Below are 22,477 nucleotides of genomic sequence, written 5' to 3'. Positions count from 1 at the left end.
GGGCTTCCTGCCTACTAATTTTCTTTTGCTGAGGTGTAGGGGCGGCATGGCAGGAGGAAGTGGTCATTCTTCCTGCCATTTTCACTGCCGTGTTGGTTTGCGGTGCCGGTTCATGGGGAAGGGGCTGCTTTTTTTTAATGGGTCAGATATTGTGCATGTGTAACACACAGCATCTGTGCCCATTAAAAAAAAAAAAAAAAAGTTTCCTGCCTCAAACAGCTGAGTGGCAAGGGGCTGCTTTTTTTTTTTTGCTTCCCCTGCCTCTCAGCTGCTCTCTTTCCTTACTGGCTCTGCACATGTGTGAGAATTGCTCTCACAGCACTCAATCGGAGGTCGAGCCGGGGATTACGACGAACATCCTGGTGAATCGTTTGTATGTAAACTTTTCAGTGCTCTTTTTGAATCGGCCAAAAAATCGGATCGGAGAGACTCACATGGTCTTTACGATCCTCTTTAGTGCATCTAGCCCTCTGTTCTTAATTACAATTGAAACTCCTTTGATGCTTTGGAAAAGTTGGTATATTAAATGTATTAATAAACTAAACCATATGTTGGCATGTGAGTTTCATCAAAATGTGATTCCTGCTCGTTCTGCATGAAGAGACGTACTGCTGCATTTTAAGCAGACAGCAACGTCATGCTGAGGCACCAGACATCTTAAATAAATTTGATGCGATTTGGAAAGGGCCATATTCTTCCCACACGGGGGTATTTAATAAATCCCGTTTGTTTGTTTTTTTGTTTGTTTTCTTTTTCTATGATTTTATGTTTGCATTTCTTCTGGTCAGGTATTATGAAATGGAGCAAAATTCTGTTGAGCAGATATAATAGTCTGAGGGGCAGGATCAGCAGTGGCAGTTAACACAAGGAGAGACTTGTCTACATGTGCACAGAAGGGTCTTCTAGACTTTTTGGAGCTATAAAGAGCAAGTCTGAGCTTCAAGGGATGATGTCATCTTCATGTGGCCGCCTTATCCTGTTGTGCACAGAGAACATAGAAATGACATTACAGCAAAAGTAAAACATCAGATTGAGACTTGTTTTCAAAGTCTTGCATAACAAAGTAAACCTGCACTTTTTTGCAAAAGGAGAAAAATCCCTTTTTGAAAACAAAGTTAGAAAGTTAGGAGTTGCAGAGGTGTGAAGCCATCGCATTGAAGGTTCTGTGTCTTACATCATGGACTGATGATAGGTCCATATTGGAAGAGTGCAAAAGTCAAACATATTTATGAAGAGCAAGTATTATTTATGTTCTTGATTGCCACAGTCTAAACTGAAAAATAAGTGGAAACTGTGTTGAGTGTCCAAAATAGAAAAATCCTTAGATTGACAAAGGAGATGGAGCACTCAATATTTTCATACAATGTGAAAATAAAACAGAGGAAAAAAGGACCTCAAAAACCCCTGGAATAAAATCAAAAAGATCTTAAGCAATTGGGGTTGGTTTTCATCACTGGTCCAAAACCCCTGTGATTTTTATTTAAATTTTTTATGGGTTTAACTTTCCAAAAATTCAATATGTGTTCATACTCATGGGCTATTAAGATAAGTGCTTGATATTATAAGGCTATATCTCGTTTCATTGAGATTTTTTAGCTGTTGGTTATATAATGCTCAATTCAAAATTAGAGAGACATTGATATTTAATCACAATATTTTTTCATGAGTATGAACACATATTGAATTTTTGGAAAGTTAAATCCATAAAAAATTTAAATAAAAATCACACACAGGGGTTTTGGACCAGTGATGAAAACCAACCCCAATTGGTTAAGATCTTTTTGATTTTATTCCAGGGTTTTTTTGAGGTCCTTTTTTCCTCTGTTTTATTTTCACATTATATGAAAATATTGAGTGCTTCATCTCATTTGTCAATCTTGATTGGCCAAACACCAAGGTGTAGCAATATTCTATGCTACCAATACAGGGCAAGCAGTGGCTCCCTCCTTGTCTGTCTCAATAACAGTCTATGGACTTTTCCTCCAGGAACTTGTCCAAACCTTTCTTAAAACCAGCTACGCTTATAGGGCCAGAAACTGCCCTTTTCCTAAAAGGTTTTGGCTGGCATTTGTTTTCTAATATTCTATCTCTGCTAATAGTATGAAAAGCAAACAAAAAAAGCAGTGTCCGTGAGGTAGGATAGAGAAGCTGCAGCTTATATTATACCACTAGATGAGAGTGAGAGCTTAGATCTGAAGACATTTTAAAGTTCATTTACAAATGATCAGTATTCTGTGTGTTTGGTAGGTTTTACCATGTTTAACCCCTTAGAGACGGGTATGCTTATCACTCTTTCACTTATCTGTTAACAAGCCAGTTCTCTGTAGTTAAAAGAATGCACTGGGCCGCTTGTATCATTGGTTTTAGGGGTAAAAAGCTATAAGAAACAAGGCCTCTCTCCTAACAGAAGAGTTTTATACATAAATATGGTACACCTTTTATATGAAGAAGATGTTTTGTGTAATATTTGGCTATGTTTATTTTATGATAGCAGTACCTCATCTTTTTTTTGTTTTTGTATATTAATAAAATGGATTTAAACTGAAAAACCTCGTTCTGCTGTTTCTTTCTGACTTAACTTCACATTTTGTTCATAACAGAAAAGGGAGATGTAAAGTCAAAGACGGAAGCCTTGAAGAAGGTCATTATCATGATCTTGAATGGTGAAAAGCTACCTGCGCTTCTGATGACCATTATTCGCTTTGTTCTTCCTTTACAAGATCATACCATCAAAAAACTGCTGCTGGTCTTTTGGGAGATTGTTCCCAAAACCACTCCAGATGGCCGACTATTACAGGAAATGATATTAGTATGCGATGCCTACAGAAAGGTAAATGTGTTCGACAAACTGAGTAAAAGGTTTGCATGAAAGCACTTAATTAGTGAAGGTATACAATACAATATAAACAATTTTTCTTTATTTTAGAGATTATAGTTATGGAAATTTTTTTTTCACAGTGAAGAGGCAACAGGTCTGTTGACTTTTTAAGCATACAGGAATTGTAGGCCAAAAATATTTAATCTGATCTGAAGGTAGGAAGGTCAGGTTTTTGTTTGTAAAGGTGCTCTGAGGTTAGTAGGTGTGTCCTAAATGCTGTGTAGCGAAGATAAGGGCTACTGATAAAAGCAATTTATTGTGTCCTGCTTAAGGATGCAAGTATCATTTATTGAAATGCTTGCTTAAAACTATTATTACATTGTTTAATAATAGTTTAAGCAGGAGAAAATATTTCTTCACTTAATGCGTAATTAATCTCTGGAATTCGCTGCCAGAGAATGTGGTGGAATCAGTTAGCTTAGCGGGGTTTAAAAAAGACTTGGATAATTTCCTAAAAGAGAAGTCCTTAGGCCATTATTGAGATGGCTTGGGGAAATCCACTGCTTATTCCTAGGATAAGCAGCCTAAGATCTGTTTTACTACTTGGGATCTAACTAGGTATTTGGAACCTGGGTTGGAAAAAGGATGCTGGGCTTTGGTTTGTCCCAGTATGGCAATTCTTATGTTCTTATTTGAAATGAGCACATAATTGTTGCGCTTGGGTGAATGTCTCCAAACTCCTACCATGACCCAGCTTTTCAGATTGCCCAGAGGGGCTGATGCAAAAAGCATTGCAGTAGAACTGGCTTAGTACATGGCTCTACTGCAAAACCCGTGGCATGTTATAAGCAATGAGCATACAAATTACTACTGCATTAAAACTGTGGCAGTAACTTGTAGCTCATTGCAAAATGTCACCCTTTCTGTCGGTGCCTGAGCAGTGATTGGCTCAGGCACATCCATATTAGGTGGCGGTTCAGTTGGTACTTCTCTGCCATTCACACAATATCTGAGGGTTAGTCAGGGACCTTCATTAATGTAATAAAAGAACTGGACTAGATTTCCTTGCTGGTAAATCTTCTGTTTTAATTGTTGGTCTCAAAACTATGTTGCTATTTTTTGGTGTGTTAAAAGTGTGTACTGCAGGTGAAAAATAGCCATGCTGGGTCATTAGAGCGGGGCTGACTTGTTGGGCCGTGGCCCTTTTCTGCCGTCATCTTCTATGTTTCTATATAACTTAACATCACACCTTAACAATTCTTTTAGAACCAGCTTTAAAAAATGGTTCATGTTAGAACTCGCTGGTAAGACAACGCCATACATGGACTGGATTTCGAGGATGGTTTTTTTCTGACATTTATGTCCTCCTGTATGAATGTCGCTGTATTTCACATCTCTGGGATTCAGTTTACAGTTGTGCTTTTTGCTGCAATTAGTGTTTAGAACTCTTATGGTTAATTAAACTTATTTAGGATCTTCAACATCCAAATGAATTTATCCGTGGCTCTACACTTCGCTTTCTGTGTAAATTAAAAGAACCTGAACTTTTGGAACCTCTAATGCCCGCTATCCGTGCTTGTCTGGATCATCGCCACAGCTATGTACGCAGGAATGCAGTCCTTGCAATTTATACGATCTACAGGTAAATTAATACACTTGCATAACATTTTGGCAGTGGTCAAGCTGGAGCTGTTTCCTTTGATATCCCATTTATGGATTCTGTCTTACAAGCTGAAATATTTAGTGAGGAGTTTCAATAACATTTAGAGGTTTCTGACTTACTTTATTTAATACTAAGCAGTTCTTTGATCTCTCCATTCTGCAAAATTTGGAAATGTGCAAGGTATTATGGTTAGGATTAAATCTCCAATGGGAAAGGCTGATATTAATCAAGCTGGCCTGAACAAAGCATATAGCACAACAAAGAAAAATGGGGAGACTCAATGATCCACAGTGAAAACAATCCACAGGTGAAAACAAAAACTGTGGATACAGATGTTCTAGAGATAATTTATTAAACACTGACATATAAAACCATGAAAATTCAATTAAAAAGTACAATGATAAAAAATACTGTTTAAAGACAATAGACTGTTTTCAGTCCAATTCTTTATATGTGAGGTTGCAAACCATTGGACCCCTGAGGAAGGCGTGTTTGCCGAAACACGGACCGTGTGGGATCCGGTTGGATTTTTATCTTTGTACTTTTTAAATTGAATTTTCATGGTTTTATATGTCATTGTTTAATAAATTATCTCCAGGACATCTGTATCCACAGTTTTTGTTTTCATCGCTGAACAAAGAATGCTGCAGGCTAAATATCTCCAAATAATCATCCATTTTCCTTGCTCAGGAACTTGGGGCTCCTTTTACAAAGGCACGCTAAAATGCCACGCGTGCTAGCTGCTACCGCCTCCTTTTAAGCAGGCGGTAATTTTTCGGCTAGCGTGCGCTAATCTTGTGCATGCACTAAAAACTCTAGCGCTCCTTAGTAAAAGGAGCCCTTGGTGTTCTAGAGACCTTCTTGAGTAGAAGACCCTTGCAAACTATGTGGCTTTGTTATAATTGGTCACATCTCTTATAATAGATTGGATTGTTTGGGTATTTTCTTTCTTAATCTTAATATTAGGCTTTGATATTATGGATTTTAGAACAATCACATTTCCCAGGACAAATTAAAAATATGAATTTGAAGTTAAAAACAGTATTATCTTTGTTTCCAATGTATTGGAGGTTTTTTTTTTCTTGGATAAAGCTATTACTAATGCTTAATCAAACAAAACTAATATCTTAATGCCCCTGATAAAAATTATGGGCCCCGAATCTGGCCATTAGAAGGATAAACATAATTGTTTAATACTGTGTAAGCTGTGTGGCAGGAGTGCATGCATTCGGACTCTAATAAATATTCAAATACAGTACTGCAGGACTTTTTCAAGCATTTTACATCAGAAAACAGCTAAAGAAATGCAAACAATATTCCAGTACTTAGTGTCTCTCTATGCAGTACTTGGCTTAGAGAGACTTCTGCATTCTGAAACCATAAACTCAGTCCCTCATGCCTGAATTTGCTCTGAAGTTTCATTAAACTGGGTCAAGGGCTGAAATTTCTTAAAGATGGTGACTGTCTCTACAGTTGACAGTATTTACCTAAAATTACTGCGGCCCATATCTCAGGAAAGCCCTAAATACATAGATGATTTTTGAGCAGTGGATAACTTAGTGCAGGGGTCTCAAAGTCCCTCCTTGAGGGCCGCAATCCAGTCGGGTTTTCAGGATTTCCCCAATGAATATGCATGAGATCTATGTGCATGCACTGCTTTCAATGCATATTCATTGAGGAAATCCTGAAAACCCGACTGGATTGCGGCCCTCAAGGAGGGACTTTGAGATCCCTGACTTAGTGGAACAGAATAAGTCTTTAGGGTAGCTAAAATCCTACCTCATCTGCATGTTTTCTGCTTATTATAGGAGGTTGTTATACTGGAAACAGGATTTGTTTAAGAGAATAAGTCTTCTCACATCTCTTTTCATTTTTAAACATGGTTCTTGCAATTGGATTCATTAGTTCAGTTTCCTGGAATTTTCACGTCATTACAATGATGTAACTTCTGTTTGTGAAATTGCAGTGATGTCAGGGTAAGATTTTAATTTCTGCAATAGCAATGAAAGACAAACTACCTTTATTGCAGTACTTAATTAACCCCTCCTTTACAAAGCTGCGTAGCATTTTTAGCGCTGGCCGCCGCAGTAACAGCTCCAATGCTCATAGAATTCCAATGAGCGTCCCAGCTGTTACCGTCATGGCCGGTGCTAAAAACGCTAGTGCAGCTTTGTAAAGCAGGGGGTAAAAGATCTGTGGATGCTGTGGACAAAATCTTATTTTTATATAATAATTAGTATGTGTGTATATTGACGGCAACTTTTGAATATGGAAGAGATTTAAAGGCAGATTTTCTGTTTCCAAAATTTTAGAATATATCTTGTCATGGAATAGTTTGTTCAGCAAAGCTAATTTCATTCATTTTAGAAATTTTGAACATTTGATTCCTGATGCCCCTGAATTAATCCATGATTTCCTAGTGAATGAGAAAGATGCCAGCTGCAAAAGAAATGCTTTTATGATGCTCATTCATGCAGATCAGGTAATAGTATATATGTTATTCCTGGGAAAAGTCTGCACTCAAAATAATAAATCTGTGCAAAATATTTTAAAATTATGCATACTTTATTTGAAAACAAAATGTAATAAGTCTTTGAATAATTAAAAATACAATAAAACTTTACTTAAAAAAAAATTATTTATTTATTCAATTTTCAAGTGATTGCCAAGCATATAAATCTTATACAGATAGTAGGGTTAACACATAATCATTATAGGAATTACAATTTAAGTCACAATAAAGAAAAACTAAAAACTTAATCTCACTCAAGTCCTTAATTCTGATCCAAGAATATTTGAGGAATATTTAACAAGAATTAAATTTATAAGGAAAATTAATGTCTGCTGCTTAATTCTCATTTTTAATCAAAATTCTCTTAGGAGTACTGTAAATAACAAATACCTAAGCCCAGACCCATCCATACCTTACTGTATCCATCTTTCCACCCTATATGCACACAGCTCATTTTTCCCCTGTTCTCTTGTATTAAACTGCTCTTCCTCCTCTTCTTTTCTCAGGTGTTGCATATTACCCCCAATAATCTTGCTGTCTCCCTTCTAGTCTACTATACCAGCCTGTAGCACTTTAAAACAGTGAAATTCTGTCGCTTCTTTTTTGTATCCACTTGAGCTGATACAGCTGCCTCTTTCCTTTCTGGCCTGCATTGCCAACATTGTCACCTTCCCTTCCAAATTGTGTGCAAGAATGTACAGTTCCTGGCTGATAACTGGATCCAAGAGGGGAGAAGGGAGGCTGTTGGCAATGACTTGGGGGGAGGGGGGAAACAGGGGTGAGTGAGAGTGAAGGGAGGTTATAAACAGGGACAACAGCAGGTGGTGGTAGGAGTTTTTGATTTTAACCAAAAATACCCTGAATTTTAGGCCACTTTCAGTGATAAATCTGAAATGTGATCGGCCTCTGGGGGAGTAAAATGGATTTTGCATTACATAAATTTTCTTATTTTTCTTCCCTTAGGATCGCGCATTGGATTACCTAAGCACTTGCATTGACCAAGTGCAGACGTTTGGAGACATCCTTCAGTTGGTTATTGTGGAACTGATTTATAAGGTAGGTGCTACGCACAGATCGGTATAAGGGCAAGTGGATTTGTTAGATTTCTCACAGGATCACTAGAAGATTGGCAGAATTTTAAAATTGTGTTGCACTGTTCCCTCTAAGCTGTGCAGGAGTCCTCCAGCTGCATTGCCTCCACTGCTTCGATATTGTGTTTTCATTCATTAGGGGCAGGTTGGTTCCTGAAGAGACTGCCTGTCTCTTCCATTGAAAATGTGGTAGTGAAACAGCATCCCTTACTGGTAGGTAGAGGACTCCTGCACAACTTAGAGTAAACGGAGATAGTGTTGTAAAGGGGTGGATAAAAGTGAACCAGTCGATATTGTGTATTTGGATTTTCAAAAGGCATTTAACGAAGTGCCTCCAATGAAAGACCTCGGAGGAAATTAGAAAGGCATGGGATAGGAGATAATGTCCTTCTATGGACTGAGAGCTGGTTGAAAGATAGCAAACAGAGAATGGGTTTAAATGATCAATATTCTCAATGGAGAAGGGTAAATAGTGGGGTTCCCCAGGGGTCTGTGCTGGGACTGCTGCTTTTTTAACATATTTATCAATGATTTAGAGATGGGAATAACTAGTGAGATAATTAGCTTTTGCTGATGACACAAAGTTGTTAAATCGCAAGAGGATTGTTAAAAATTGCAAGAGAACCTTGTGAGACTGAGAGACTGGGCATCAAAATGGCAGAAGACATTTAATGTGAGCAAGTGCAAAGTGATGCATGTGGGAAAGTGGAACCCGAACTATAGCTATGTGACGATGGGTTCTGTGTTAGGAGACACTACACAGGAAAAGGATCTAGGTGTCATTGTTGAGGCTACGTTATGCGGCAGCTGCTAAGAAAGCAAATAGAAAGTTAGAAATGATCAGGAAAGGAATCGAAAACAAAGATGAAAATGTTATAATGCCATTGTATCGCTCTGTGGTACGTCTGCACCTCGAATACTGTGTGCAGTTCTGGTCACCATATTAGTGAATGGCAGGGGGACAAATTTGTCCCTGCAGGAACTCAATTTCCCCATCCTGTTCCCGTGAGTTTTGTCACTGTCCCTGTCCTTCAAGCTCTGCCTCGAACACTTATGCTTTTAAATTGTTTGAGGCTTGTGCAGATGAGGACAGTTTGCAGGAATGGTGCGGGGATGGGGACAAATTTGTCCCCAGGCCATTCTCTCCACCAATTCTCAAAAAAGCTATAGGGGAATTGGAAAAGGTACAGAGAAGGGTGACAGAAATGAAAAAAAGGGATGGGACAACTTCCCTATGAGAAAAAGCTACAGCGGCTAGGGCTCTTCAGCTTGGAGAACAGACCACTCAGGGGTGATCTAATAGAGGTCTATAAAATAATGAGTGGAGTAGACCGGGTAGATGTGAATCGGTTCTGTAAGCGTGGCACTGGCATCTCCATTATTTATTTATTTTTTTTAGAAAATGTGCTTCCAGATTGGTTGGTTAGTCGGCCTTTGGGAATTTCCTCACTTGTCTTTACTGCACAGGTCATGTTTTCTGTTTCAAGTTACTGTGGTTGTCATCTTCATTCAGCCAGGTGGTTTAGCAAGCACTAATCGGTTTGATATCCCATATAGGTCTGCCATGCTAATCCTTCGGAAAGAGCTCGCTTTATTCGGTGCATTTACAACTTGCTGCAGTCTTCAAGCCCTGCGGTGAAATACGAAGCTGCAGGGACTTTGGTTACCCTCTCCAGCGCACCAACAGCTATCAAGGTATTTTACTGATCTAGGAATCATTTGATTACTGTTCAATTAGGCATTCTCCATATATGCATCAAGTTAGAATAAACCTTTGTTTGGCTGATAAGATCCTCTAAAGCAGAGATCTCAAAATCCCTCCTTCAAAGCCACAATCCAGTCGGGATTTCAGGATTTCCCCAATGAATATGCATTGAAAGCAGTGCATGCACATAGATCTCATGCATATTCCTTGGGGAAATCCTGAAACCCGACTGGATTGCGGCCCTCAACATAAGAACATAAGAACATAAGCAGTGCCTCTGCCAGGTCAGACCACAGGTCCATCCCGCCCAGCAGTCCGCTCCCGCGGCGGCCCAAACAGGTCACGACCTGTCTGTATCACCAGAAGGGGCTCCCTTGCCACCTTGGTTTCTCATTTAAGTCCTGTCTTCCTATCGAGGTCCTAACCCTCCGGTCTTGCACATGCACGACCTGGTTTGGTTTCTATACTCATTACCTGGTTAGTTTTCTATACTTGTGTTACATCCCAGCTCCTCCCTCAGTATCCCATGATCCCTTTATCCTTCAGGAATCCGTCCAATCCCTGTTTGAATCCCTGTACCGTATTCTGCCTGATCACTTCCTCCGGTAGTGCATTCCAAGTGTCCACGACCCTTTGGGTGAAAAAAAACTTCCTTGCGTTTGTTCTGAACCTATCTCCCTTCAGTTTCTCCGAATGCCCCCTCGTACCTGTTGTCCCCTTCAGTCTGAAGAATCTGTCCCTATCCACCCTCTCTATGCCCCTCATGATCTTGAAGGTCTCTATCATATCTCCCCTGAGCCTCCTCTTTTCCAGAGAGAAGAGCCCCAGCCTATCCAACCTCTCGGCGTATGGGCAGTGTTCCAGCCCTTTTACCATTTTCGTTGCTCTCCTTTGGACTCTCTCAAGTACCGCCATGTCCTTCTTGAGGTGCGGCGACCAATACTGAACGCAGTATTCCAGATGCGGACGCACCATCGCCCGATACAATGGCATGATGACTTCCCTTGTTCTGGTTGTTATGCCCTTCTTTATGATGCCAAGCATCCTGTTGGCTTTTTTCGAGGCTGCTGCGCACTGTGCAGATGGCTTCAGTGATGCATCCACCAGCACACCCAAGTCTCTCTCAAGTCTGCTGTCTCCCAACAATACCCCCCCCAATTTGTAGTTGAACAACGGGTTCTTTTTCCCTATATGCATGACCTTGCATTTGTCCACGTTAAAGCGCATTTGCCATTTGTTTGCCCAGTCTTCCAGCTTGTCCAGGTCTCTTTGTAAGTCCTCACACTCCTCCCTGGTCCTAACTCTGCCGCACAGTTTGGTATCGTCTGCAAATTTTATAACCTCGCACTTTGCCTCCTTTTCCAGGTCATTGATAAATATGTTAAAGAGTAATGGCCCCAGCACCGACCCCTGTGGTACACCACTCGTGACTCCCCGCCAGTCAGAATATTGACCTTTTACTCCGACCCTCTGCAGTCTGCCCGACAACCAGTGCTTGATCCATCTGTGCACATCCCCTCCCACCCCGTGGTTCCACAGCTTCTTAAGCAGCCTTTCATGTGGCACCTTGTCGAAAGCCTTTTGAAAATCGAGGTAAATGATGTCTATGGGTTCCCCATTGTCCACCCGACTGCTTATTCCCTCAAAGAAGTACAGAAGGTTCGTAAGGCACGACCTTCCCTTACAGAATCCGTGCTGGCTTGTTCTCAATAGGTCATTTTTCTCGATGTGCTCGCAAATGCCGTCCTTGATCATAGCTTCCACCATCTTCCCTATAATTGAAGTCAGGCTCACCGGCCTGTAGTTCCCGGGGTCACCCCTCGATCCCTTCTTGAAGATAGGTGTGACATTCGCCAATTTCCAGTCCTCTGGTACCTCACCAGTTTTCAAGGATAGGTTGCAAACATGCTGGATTGTGCCTGCTATTTCTTGTCTTAGTTCCTTCAGAACCCTTGGGTGGATCCCGTCCGGGCCCGGCGATTTGCCGCATTTTAGCCTGTCTATCTGTTTGAGGACATCCTCCTTACTTACCTCTATGTGATCCAATTTTTCAGCCTGTTCCCCACTCATGAGCTCCTCTGAGTCCGGTATATTAGATGTGTCTTCACTCGTGAAAACCGACGAGAAGAACGTGTTCAACCTCTCAGCTACCTCTTTATCCTCCCTAATCACTCCCTTCCTATCCCCATCGTCCAACGGCCCCACCTCCTCTCTCGCTGGTCGCTTTCCCTTAACGTAACTGAAGAATGCCTTGAAGTTTTTCGCCTCTCTGGCCAGCCCCTCTTCGTATTCCCCCTTTGCTTTTCTAACCTCCCGGTGGCATTCCTTTTGGCATTTCCTGTGCGTCTGGTGATTTTCCTCCGTTGGGTCCTTTTTCCATCTCCGGAAGGATACCTTTTTGTCCTTTATCGCCCTCTTTACTTCTGTTGACATCCAAACTGGGTCCTTTGATCGCTTGTTCTTGCAGCCTTTCCTGAAACTGGGGACGTACATTCTCTGTGCTTCCTGCAGGGTGTCCCTGAATAGGGTCCAGGCGCTTCCCACAGTCTCCATCCTAAAGATGTTTCTGAGCTTCCTCCCCACCATTTCCCTCATAGCAACATAGTTCCCTTTCTTGAAATTCAGTGCAGTTGTTGCGGTCCTCCTTACTATGGGTGTCTCTCTTTCTAATGTGAATCTGATCGTGTTGTGATCACTATTGCCTAGTGGTCCTCCCACTTCTATCCCTCTAGCAGGCCCCCCTAATCCGTTTAGGATGAGGTCAAGAGTAGTACCCCCTCGCGTCGGTTCTTTGACTAGTTGCTCCATGAAGCAGTCCTTCACAGTTTCTACAAATCCTGTCTCCCTAGTGCAGTTGGAGTGACCAGTACTCCAGTCTATTCCCGGGTAGTTGAAGTCCCCCATCACTGTTACACTTCCAGTCCTGCATTCCTGTCTCAATTCTGCTTCCAAGTCGTGTCCGACTCCCTCTGGCGCACCAGGTGGTCGATAGTACAACCCCAGTTTTATGCCTGCACCCTTATTTCCGGGTAATTTGATCCATAGTGATTCCAGCCCCTCTGCCTTTGTTGCCATATCTATCCCGACCGAGTGGATAGAGTCCTTTATATATAGTGCTATGCCTCCTCCCTTCTTGTGGGTCCTGTCCCTCCTGTAAAGCTTGTACCCCGGCAGCACCACGTCCCATTGATTTTCCTCTGTCCACCAGGTTTCTGCAATTCCAATTATATCCAGGTCCTCCCCCTTGGCCACGACTTCTAGTTCACCCATCTTGGCCTTGAGGCTTCTTGCGTTTGCATATAAGCACCTCAGGTTCCGTCGTTTTTCTTCCACCTTTGCATTTACCTGGGCCACTTGCTCTTGGATTTCGGGCATTTTTTCTGTTCTCTGTGCTTCTGCTTTGCCCTCAGGGACCGGAGTTGCCCATGTTTGGTCTTGTCCAGTCGTCTCCAAAGTCCCTCCTTGAGGGCCGCAATCCAGTCGGGGTTTCAGGATTTCCCCAATGAATATGCATTGAAAGCAGTGCATGCACATAGATCTCATGCATATTCCTTGGGGAAATCCTGAAACCCCGACTGGATTGCGGCCCTCGAGGAGGGACTTTGAGACCCCTGCTCTAAAGTGAGGACATTCGACACACATCCCAGGCTACTTAGGAGATAAGACTGTCTTTTGCTCATAAACCAGATATAGTGGATTACGGTTTTATCAACCAGAAGAGGTGCTACAGTAGTAGTGGTAGTAGTAGTCAAGCCATAGGTCCATCAGGCCAGCATTTTGTCTCTGACAGTGGCTGATTCGGATCACAGATACCTTGCAGGATCCTAAGAAGTAGATCCATTTCTTACTACGTTTGCAGGTTGCTATGGCATTTTTGATCTTTAGTCACAGAACTCCTGATGCTGATCTCATAGTTTTAATTCATATTGAGTGCTTCTCTTACCTGTCAAATCAAGGGCTGGAAAATTCTGTAGAAAACTTGGACACAACCAAGAATTTTAGAAGTTTTTGTTTTCCTTAATCATTATGCACACATTTTGCTTTTTTTTTTTTTTTTTTGTCTATTTTTATTTTTCTTCTTTTGATTCTGTTCTTCTCTTTTCATGCTTTTGTGTCCTTTCTCTCCAAGGAGAGATTGTATGTGATGATCTTAAGGTGGCCAAACAGGTTGAAAAGGTGAAGGTGAAAGCTAGAAGGATGCTAGGTTGCATAGAGAGAAGTATAGCCAGTAGGAAAAAGGAGGTATTGAAGCCCCTGTATAAGACTTTGGTGTACAATTCTGGAGGCCTTACTTTAAAAAAGATATAAAAAGGATGGGAGTCTGTCCATAGGAAGGCTACTAAAAAGGCGTATGGGGACAGACTTAAAGATCTCAATCTGTATACTTTGGAGGAAAGGCGGGAGAGGGGATATATGTTACAGACGTTTAAATATGTACATAATGTAAATGCGCATGAGTTGAGTCTCTTTAATTTGAAAGGAAACTCTGCAATGAGAGGGCATAGGATGAAGTTAAGAGGTGATAGGCTCCGGAGTAATCTAGGGAAATATGTTTTTACAGAAAGGGTGGCAGATGCGTGGAACAGTCTCCCGGAAGAGGTGGTGGAGACAGAGACTGTGTCTGAATTCAAAAGGGCCTGAGATAGGCATGTGGAATCTCTTGGAGAGAGAAAGAGATAATAGTTACTGTGGATGGGCAGACTAGATGGGCCATTTGGCCTTTATCTGCCATCATGTTTCTAAGCTGCTGTTCCCCCTTTTGCTAGTAGTCCCCTCATTAAAATTCATTTATTCAAGGAGGGATGTGATTTTTTCCGTTACAGCCCCTCAAATCTGGAATTTGTTCCCGATCAACATAAGAGAAGAAAAATTACTCAGTAAGTTTAAAAGTCTCCTAAAAAGTTGGCTTTTTAAGGATGCTTTTAACTGATTCATTTAAGTTTTAAGATTTTACATTGGCCCAGGAACACTGCCAAGTGAAAATTAAGTGGGTAACATTCCCCAACCTCTTGTTTCATTACTTGTCCCTTTTTATTTGTTTTTGAGTTGTATTTAAGTCACTTTTTTTCTCCTCCCTTTTTCAAATGTATTATTTTATTATAATTAGTACTAATTGCCTTGTTTTTTTATTTTTATTTTAAACTAATTTTTAACCAAATGTAAATCGCATTGGATTTGGATTTTGCGATCAAATCAAACTTGAAACTTCCCGTCCCAGCTTCTTTTTTCCAGCTGACTGTGGCGCCTGGGCTAGACTGCAGCATTGGCTCTTCTGCCCAGGATATCAGCAGGTGCCTGGACTTTTCCATTTTTGGTTGGTTTACTTGTATAAAATTGAAATTCACAGCAGGTTATTTTCTTTATTCTTCATCATATAGCTTTTTTGGGAACCAACTGTAAATATTTAAAAAAACAAAAGAGGAAGTGACTTCTCATTGACCTCAAACTGAGGCAGTAAAGTATCACTCAGCATGGGTATATTGCAGGAGCAGAGAGCTATAAATCTATTTCCTTAATACTGAAGGAAAAGAAATCCATGAGCCCTGAAATTATACTAGTTTAATAAAGTAACATTAACCAGCATTTTCAGATTTTATCTCCAATTCTGCTACACAATCTTCAATATTTTTTGAATTTGCTAATGAAACATTCCTATGCATAATTGTTCATTCCAGTCTTTTTTTAACAGAATGATTATGTTGGTAACCTCATTTACATTCTCTCTCTCTCTCTCTCTCTCTTTAAATTTAGGCAGCAGCTCAGTGTTATATTGACTTAATTATTAAGGAGAGCGATAACAATGTGAAACTTATTGTACTGGATCGCTTGGTTGAACTCAAGGACCATCCTACCCACGAACGTGTTCTACAGGTATTCCTTTAGTCTCGGAAATTTGAGAAAAAGGGCTTTTGTGAAACCGCTTTTTGACTCTTGTGTGTAATAAAAGCCAACTAGGATGGACTTCCAATCCCCTATTTCCAGCACCACCCATGTGGTGACAGCTTGATGACTTTATAGCAGCTCTGTGTATTGCCATAGACTTAGAGATCTACGTTTGATTCCTTGGGTTTGTTTGTAGCAAATCAGCATTCACTTCTCCTAGGGCAGGGGTAGGCAATTCTGGTCCTTGAGAGCCGGAGCCAGGTCAGGTTTTCAGGATCTCCACCATGAATATGTATGAGATGGATTTGCATCTCAAGGAGGCAGTGCATGCAAATCCATCTCATACATATTCATAGTGGAGATCCTGAAAGATCCACAAAGGGTTAATCTATATGGAGATTAAGTCAATTAAATGAAGGAAAAGAATCTCAGAATTGCCACTCCATGGATCACAATAGTATTATCCATATAAGGATTTGTGGCGTGGGTATCTTTCATTGATCAAAAACCTTCATATATTAAAAAAAGACTTAATTCGTCAAGTTTTTTTTTTAATATTATTACTCAGACCTTTATCATAAATACCAATATAATGTAGTTATACAAAAAAAAATTTTTATTTTTTATCTTTTACTTTTATCTTACTCTATCAAACTCTATAAATCATGCGCCATTCTTAACGGCTCGTATCATCAAAGTGTGCACACTTGAGGAATGTTTGATGATACGAGCCGTTAAGAATAGCGCATGATTTATAGAGTTTGATAGAGCAAGATAAAAGTAAAAAAGAAAAAATAGAAAAATTTTTTGTATAACTAAATTATATTGGTATTTATGATAAAGGTCTGAGTAATAATATTTTTTAAAAACTTGATGAATTAAGTCTTTTTTTAATATATGAAGGTTTTTGGATCAATGAAAGATACCCACGCCACAAATCCTTATATGGATAATACTATTATGATCCATGGAGTGGCAATTCTGAGATTCTTTTTTCCTTCATTAATTGACTTAATCTCCATATAGATTAACCCTGTGTGGATCTTATTAGTTTTGGTTAATCTGTTTCATTTTTTGACTGTTTTGGGAAATCCTGAAAACCTGACCGGAATTGCCTACCCCTGTCCTAGGGGAAGAGGGACTCTTAGCCATTATATATGGTACTATCTTACTGCTAGATTCATGGTACATGCTGACTGGAGTTCCAGAGAGAGACGCAAGCCTCTGGCTGAGGGTCCACCATTTCAGTGGCTTGACTAGACTGAAAGTAAGATTGTTTTTTTTAAAAAAAAGTACTTGGTAGTTGAGAGAGAGCTTATGGTGCTCTAGCCGTTTCAATTGAGCAGGAAGCCCACAGGAGCAGGAGGAAACTGCCGTTGAGGGGTGAAAGATGAATTACTTTTTTGAAATTCTTAACTATAGAAGTTAATTTTTACTGCCTGTCTTTGTCAGGAAATCCTGTGGTAAATTGATTTGAGCCTGCCTTTGCCCTGCAGTGGAAAAATGTACATCAGAAGCATTCTGCGAGGTCTCTGCTCTGAGTTGCCGAAATGTACCATCGGGGGCTGTAACAACTGTAGTATAGAAAAGATGGACTTGTTTTTGTGTCATCATGGCCTAGTTTGGAAATGCGATGAGAATTCCATGAATTCCACATTTTTGCTTCTCTTTCAGGATTTGGTTATGGACATACTGCGTGTATTGACAACCCCTGATCTAGAAGTAAGGAAGAAAACACTTCAGTTAGCCCTAGATCTTGTGTCCTCCCGAAATGTTGAAGAGGTATGTCTTTTTATTTTATTTTTTTTTAATAAATCTTTTTTCATTTTAAATTTTACAGCAAGTGTACAAAAATCCATTAATTAATATGCAATTCCACTTGAAATTCTACAATTTTCACACAAAAAGGATTTAACCCCAACCCTCCCCACATGAAACACATTATATAGATAAATATCACATAGTATAATAACTATATCATTCATTTTTTATTTATCATTGAAAGCCAAAATTGTACTGTTTTTATTTGGGGGGGGGAGTTATATGCAGTATATATTTTTTTTCATTTCCATAATGCTTGGGTGAAACTGATATTTATGAATTTATTTTATTCTAGTTGGTCATTGTTTTGAAGAAAGAAGTGATTAAGACAAATAACGTTACAGAACATGAGGATACAGACAAATACAGACAACTGCTTGTTCGCACGCTGCACTCCTGTAGTGTTCGATTTCCAGATATGGCTGCAAATGTTATTCCAGTGGTATGTACGTTGTTAAACAATGCATTCAAACATTTGATGAAATAACCTAGCTAGCAAAACTTACTTTTGTCTCTGCAAGCATGGAGTAATATCTAACAGTTTAGTCCCTTAATAGCTGCTTAGATTTCTTTTGGAAATTTGCGATACATCAAATAAATTGAACCTTGAAAAATAATGATTCCTTGCTTGAGAAATTGACAAGCATGCTGTTCCTACACCATGAGCAATTACATAGAAACATAGAACATGACGGCAGAAAAGGGCCAGGGCCCATCTAGTCTGCCCACACTAATGGCCCACCCCCTAACTACCTCCATGAAGAGATCCCACATGCCAATCCCAATCCCCGCTAGATCAAATCTAACCAGAACATTTCTATTCCCTTTAACTAATCAAGTCAAGGCAGATTATAATTAAGTATACCGTATATACTTGAATATAAACCGGGATTTTTGGCCCAAAAATGGGGGTCCTGGTTTATATTCAGGCCAACTCCCCCTCTCCAGAATTATTGCAGGCCGCCGCCAGGTTCTGCACCCTCCCTGCCCTGTCCTCATACCTCCTCTGCTGATCCCTGGTGGTCCAGAGATGCAGCGGGCAAAAGCGAGTTTTCCGCCCTCCTGCCCCGCTGCTAATCCGGTCTGTGGTGGCTGCCGCGAGATCGGGTTTCTTCAGCCGCTGAGCGGCACCAAGTAGGAGTGTGGTTTGGCGCTGCTGCTGGGCACTGAGCAGCTTCCTGGCTGGCTCCCGCAAATTCTCAAATAATATTTTAAAAATAAACATCAGTAACGTAAAATGAATCCTTGCCTTAACTGGTAACCAGTGAAGTTCTTACTAGCAGAGGACTGGCTCTTATTGCAACAACTTTGCTGCTGCATTCTGATTATTTGAATCCTCCTGATTTTGTTCTCTTGTAATCCTAGCAGGACAACATTTCAACAATTAATTTTGCTTAGTATCATAGCTTGCAATATTGTTCTAAATTCAGAGAAATCTAACAGAGGCTTGAGCCGTCAGAGTAGTTTCAGTTTGAAAAAGAAAAAAAAAAATCTTCACTATTTCATTACTATAAGTTTCCATTTCTAGTGTAGAATCAATAGAGATCCCCAAGATCTTTCTAGATCAGGGGTCTCAAAGTCCCTCCTTGAGGGCCGCAATCCAGTCAGGTTTTCAGGATTTCCCCCATTAATATACATGAGATCTATGTGCTTGCACTGCTTTCAATGCATATTCATTGGGGAAATCCTGAAAACCCGACTGGATTGCGGCCCTCAAGGAGGGACTTTGAGATCCCTGTTCTACATGATTGCAACAACACTTTGCCCATTTTCTAACCTAGTCGCTCTTCACCTGCTGTTTAAGACTTAGTTTTCATGCAAGGCTTGTGACCTTTTTGACATGGGCAACTGTTCTTACATTCAGGTTCTTAGATGCAGGCTGATATCAAATCCTCCTAGTCTGCCCATTTTCTTTCCTATTGCATTGCTGTAACCTCCAGTTGATGTCTTCCTCCTTTAGATTTTATAGCCGTGGTTTCACATGCTGCTTTATGTGGTCTTTTATTTCAGCTGATGGAGTTTCTCAGTGATATTAATGAAGCTGCAGCTGCCGATGTCTTAGAGTTTGTGCGGGAGGCCATTCAGCGATTTGATAGCCTCCGACCACTTATTGTTGAAAAGATGCTTGAAGTCTTTCAGTCCATCAAATCTGTCAAGTAGGTTTAAAGATTTTGGTTGTATGTAAAGATATATCTAAGGTTTCTGTAACGAGCTGCTTTAATGTCCTATTTCTCATCATAGGCCAGCAACAGTGAACAAGCAGCAGGACCTTCTTTTTAGAGGGTCTTACCTCCCTAGGGCAGACATGGGCAACTCCGGTCCTCGAGACCGGAATCCAATCAGGTTTACAGGATTTCTCCAATGAATATGCATGAGATCTATTTGCATGCACTGCTTTCAATGCATAGGGAAATCCTGAAAACCCGATTGGATTCCGGCCCTCGAGGACTGGAGTTGCCCAGGGGAAATTAGAAATTTCTGTGTTGGTATTGTTTGACATTTAAAATTGGGGTGAGTAACCCTCGGTCCTTGAGGGCTACAACTCAGTTGGTTTATCAGGATTTCCAAAATGAATATGCATGACATCTATTTGCAACCAACAAAATAAAAAAGGAGGAATGGAGGAAAAATAGTCAACATGATTAGTTGCTCAGAGACTCCGTGGACCAATCAGAGGTCCGTTTAAGCTGATTGGTTTCCAGGGAGTATTTAGGACGCTGAGGTGCCATATTTTGTATGCCTAGGAAGTAGAGGACGTGACTGCTTAAAATTGAGTAAGCAACATTTGGTGTTTTTTTTAATTTTTATCCATTCCTACAGCAGTTTATGTTGTTAAATCATTTATTGTAGGTTCGTTTACTTGAAGTTTCAGTGGCCCTGAGGAAGTGGTGTTGGCCTTATAAAGTGGGACCTGTTTGTCGCTAACTGTATATTTTTCCTCACGGTGCTCAGTCATTATAATGACAAAAGTGTTTTATGTCTAGGATGCTTAATTGATAGAGTCGCACTCGGGTTCACCATAAACTGAGGCTTTTTCTTTTGTCTTGAACAAGTATAGTGGTGCTTTGGTGATTGGATCTATTTGTATGCACTACCCCCGTTGCATGCAAATTTTTAGATGCCATGCATATTCATTTTGAAAATCCTGAAAGCCCAACTGGGTTGCAGCCTTTGAGGACAGAGAGTTGTCCATTCCTGAGCTAAATGCTTTACCTGTTTGTTTGTTTTTTGTTTTGAATGTTCATGAAGGTAGCAGGTGGATCATTGGATGACTTGAAAAGTATTTTGGTTTTCAAATCATATCATACTAATCACCAGCCTCTCTTCTCAATGGGTAGTAAAATACTATAAATAATACATTTTATTTAATTTCAAAGGCATTTTTTTATATAACAATTTTTATTGATGACAACAGAGGGAAAAAAAAACAGCCATTCAGTGCAACAGTACAACAAAAGTCATACAATACAAATAAACCCCCATCCTCCTATCCCCAAAATACTATAAAATCCCCAGAATACAGAAACTCTCCAAAAAAATCCCCCCCAACCCCCAAAGAATACCGTACTCCCACCTGTACCTATACCACATACCAATGTCCAGGAATTGGTTCCTTATTCCACCGGACATCACTGAAGAGCTTTCAAAGGCATTTTATCTAGGGCAAACATAGCTTTTGACAAAATATTACATTTATTTCAATGTATGTATGTATTTATTTTAAAATTTTCTTTTCCACCTACAACCTAGGCAGATTACAGTAAAACAAACAGGATATTTCACATAATCTTCACAGCAAAACAAAGTGCAACAAGTAACCCTATTACATCATTCCCTCTTCCAAAATTTCAAATATAAAATCTCACAAAGATATTTCATTCATTTATCTCGTGCTTATCAATTGTTCCTAAGCAAGTTAGTTGGAATATTCATAAAAGCATAAAACACAAAAGAAAATGGATGTAATTGATTGCTTTTAAAGTTTCACGTTGAGAACTCTGTACTTTTAAGGTATTTCGCATACTACAATTTTGAATTGTGTGTGTGTGTGTGTGAGAGGCACTATTAAAAGAAGGGGATGAGTAAGCTAGTGGTTAGAACGCACAAATTCTGCAGATTCTCCTTGTAATCTTGGGAATGTCCAAGATAAATTTCCTCAGGTACAAAATTAAATTGAGCTAACTTTGAGCTACTACCGAAAAGGAGCAAGCTAAATCCAAATGAAAAGGAAAATTGTTACTCTGAACTTTTAATTTGCTATCTTATATATAGATGTCCATGTTAAAACTACACATAACTCTTTCTGACTTTGCATTTCCTAGGATATACCGTGGTGCACTGTGGATTCTCGGAGAATACTGTAGCACAAAAAGCGACATCCAGAGTGTGATGACTGAGATCCGCAGATCCTTGGGGGAGGTATTTTATTCCAATAGAAGCACTGCTCTGATGCAGTTCTGTTTAACTTGCTGCTTCTCCAAATTGTTTGCTCTGTACTCTGTAAGAGAATAAAGTTAGCCCTTTTGTGACATCTTCATTCTTCCAAGTTACTCCGTTCCGAAAGGGAAGCATTTTGGCCAGTCCTAGATTTGAACTTAATTCTTTAAAGCAGTGTGACATTTGTAATCCCGAATTCCACTCAGTCTTAGTCGGTGCTGCAAGCCACATAATGCACCCATGAGAGGATTGTCAGAAATCCAGAACAAGCCAAAAATTTCCATCCTGAAACAGGCTGATTTGGAAGCCCTGATGCTAGATGCTGATCCTAAATTCAGAGGAAACTTCTCTGGTAGTAATCGTTGTGAGAATAGTCATGTGTTAGATTGATTAAGAAAGTGATGGAAAGAGATGTCCTTGAGCTAAAGGGAGAAGGCGAGTGTGATGGAACATTATGGTTTAAAATTAGTTCCTGAAATGTTCTTTTGCTTCCATAAGACTATGAGTTCTTTAAATTGGTGTGCCTTTAAAATGGTTCAGTTGTGTT

General features: G+C 40.1%; 1 protein-coding gene across 2 annotated transcripts in view; it reads left to right on the top strand.

Moving 5' to 3' along the window:
- Positions 1 to 22,477, top strand: part of COPB1 (COPI coat complex subunit beta 1) — a 54,318-nt gene that overhangs the window by 3,959 nt on the left and 27,882 nt on the right. For both annotated transcript variants that reach the window (XM_033928442.1, XM_033928443.1), the window contains exons 3-12: positions 2,601 to 2,830; positions 4,291 to 4,460; positions 6,849 to 6,963; positions 7,957 to 8,049; positions 9,642 to 9,779; positions 15,541 to 15,660; positions 17,347 to 17,454; positions 17,789 to 17,935; positions 19,504 to 19,649; positions 21,816 to 21,912. In XM_033928442.1, the coding sequence (XP_033784333.1) occupies positions 2,601 to 2,830; positions 4,291 to 4,460; positions 6,849 to 6,963; positions 7,957 to 8,049; positions 9,642 to 9,779; positions 15,541 to 15,660; positions 17,347 to 17,454; positions 17,789 to 17,935; positions 19,504 to 19,649; positions 21,816 to 21,912 (1,364 nt within the window). The remainder of the gene's footprint in view (positions 1 to 2,600; positions 2,831 to 4,290; positions 4,461 to 6,848; positions 6,964 to 7,956; positions 8,050 to 9,641; positions 9,780 to 15,540; positions 15,661 to 17,346; positions 17,455 to 17,788; positions 17,936 to 19,503; positions 19,650 to 21,815; positions 21,913 to 22,477) is intronic.

The sequence above is a fragment of the Geotrypetes seraphini genome, chromosome 19 (assembly GCF_902459505.1).
Source record: "Geotrypetes seraphini chromosome 19, aGeoSer1.1, whole genome shotgun sequence".
Classification (NCBI taxonomy): Eukaryota; Metazoa; Chordata; class Amphibia; order Gymnophiona; family Dermophiidae; genus Geotrypetes; species Geotrypetes seraphini.
This window is presented reverse-complemented; position numbering and strand designations above follow the sequence as displayed.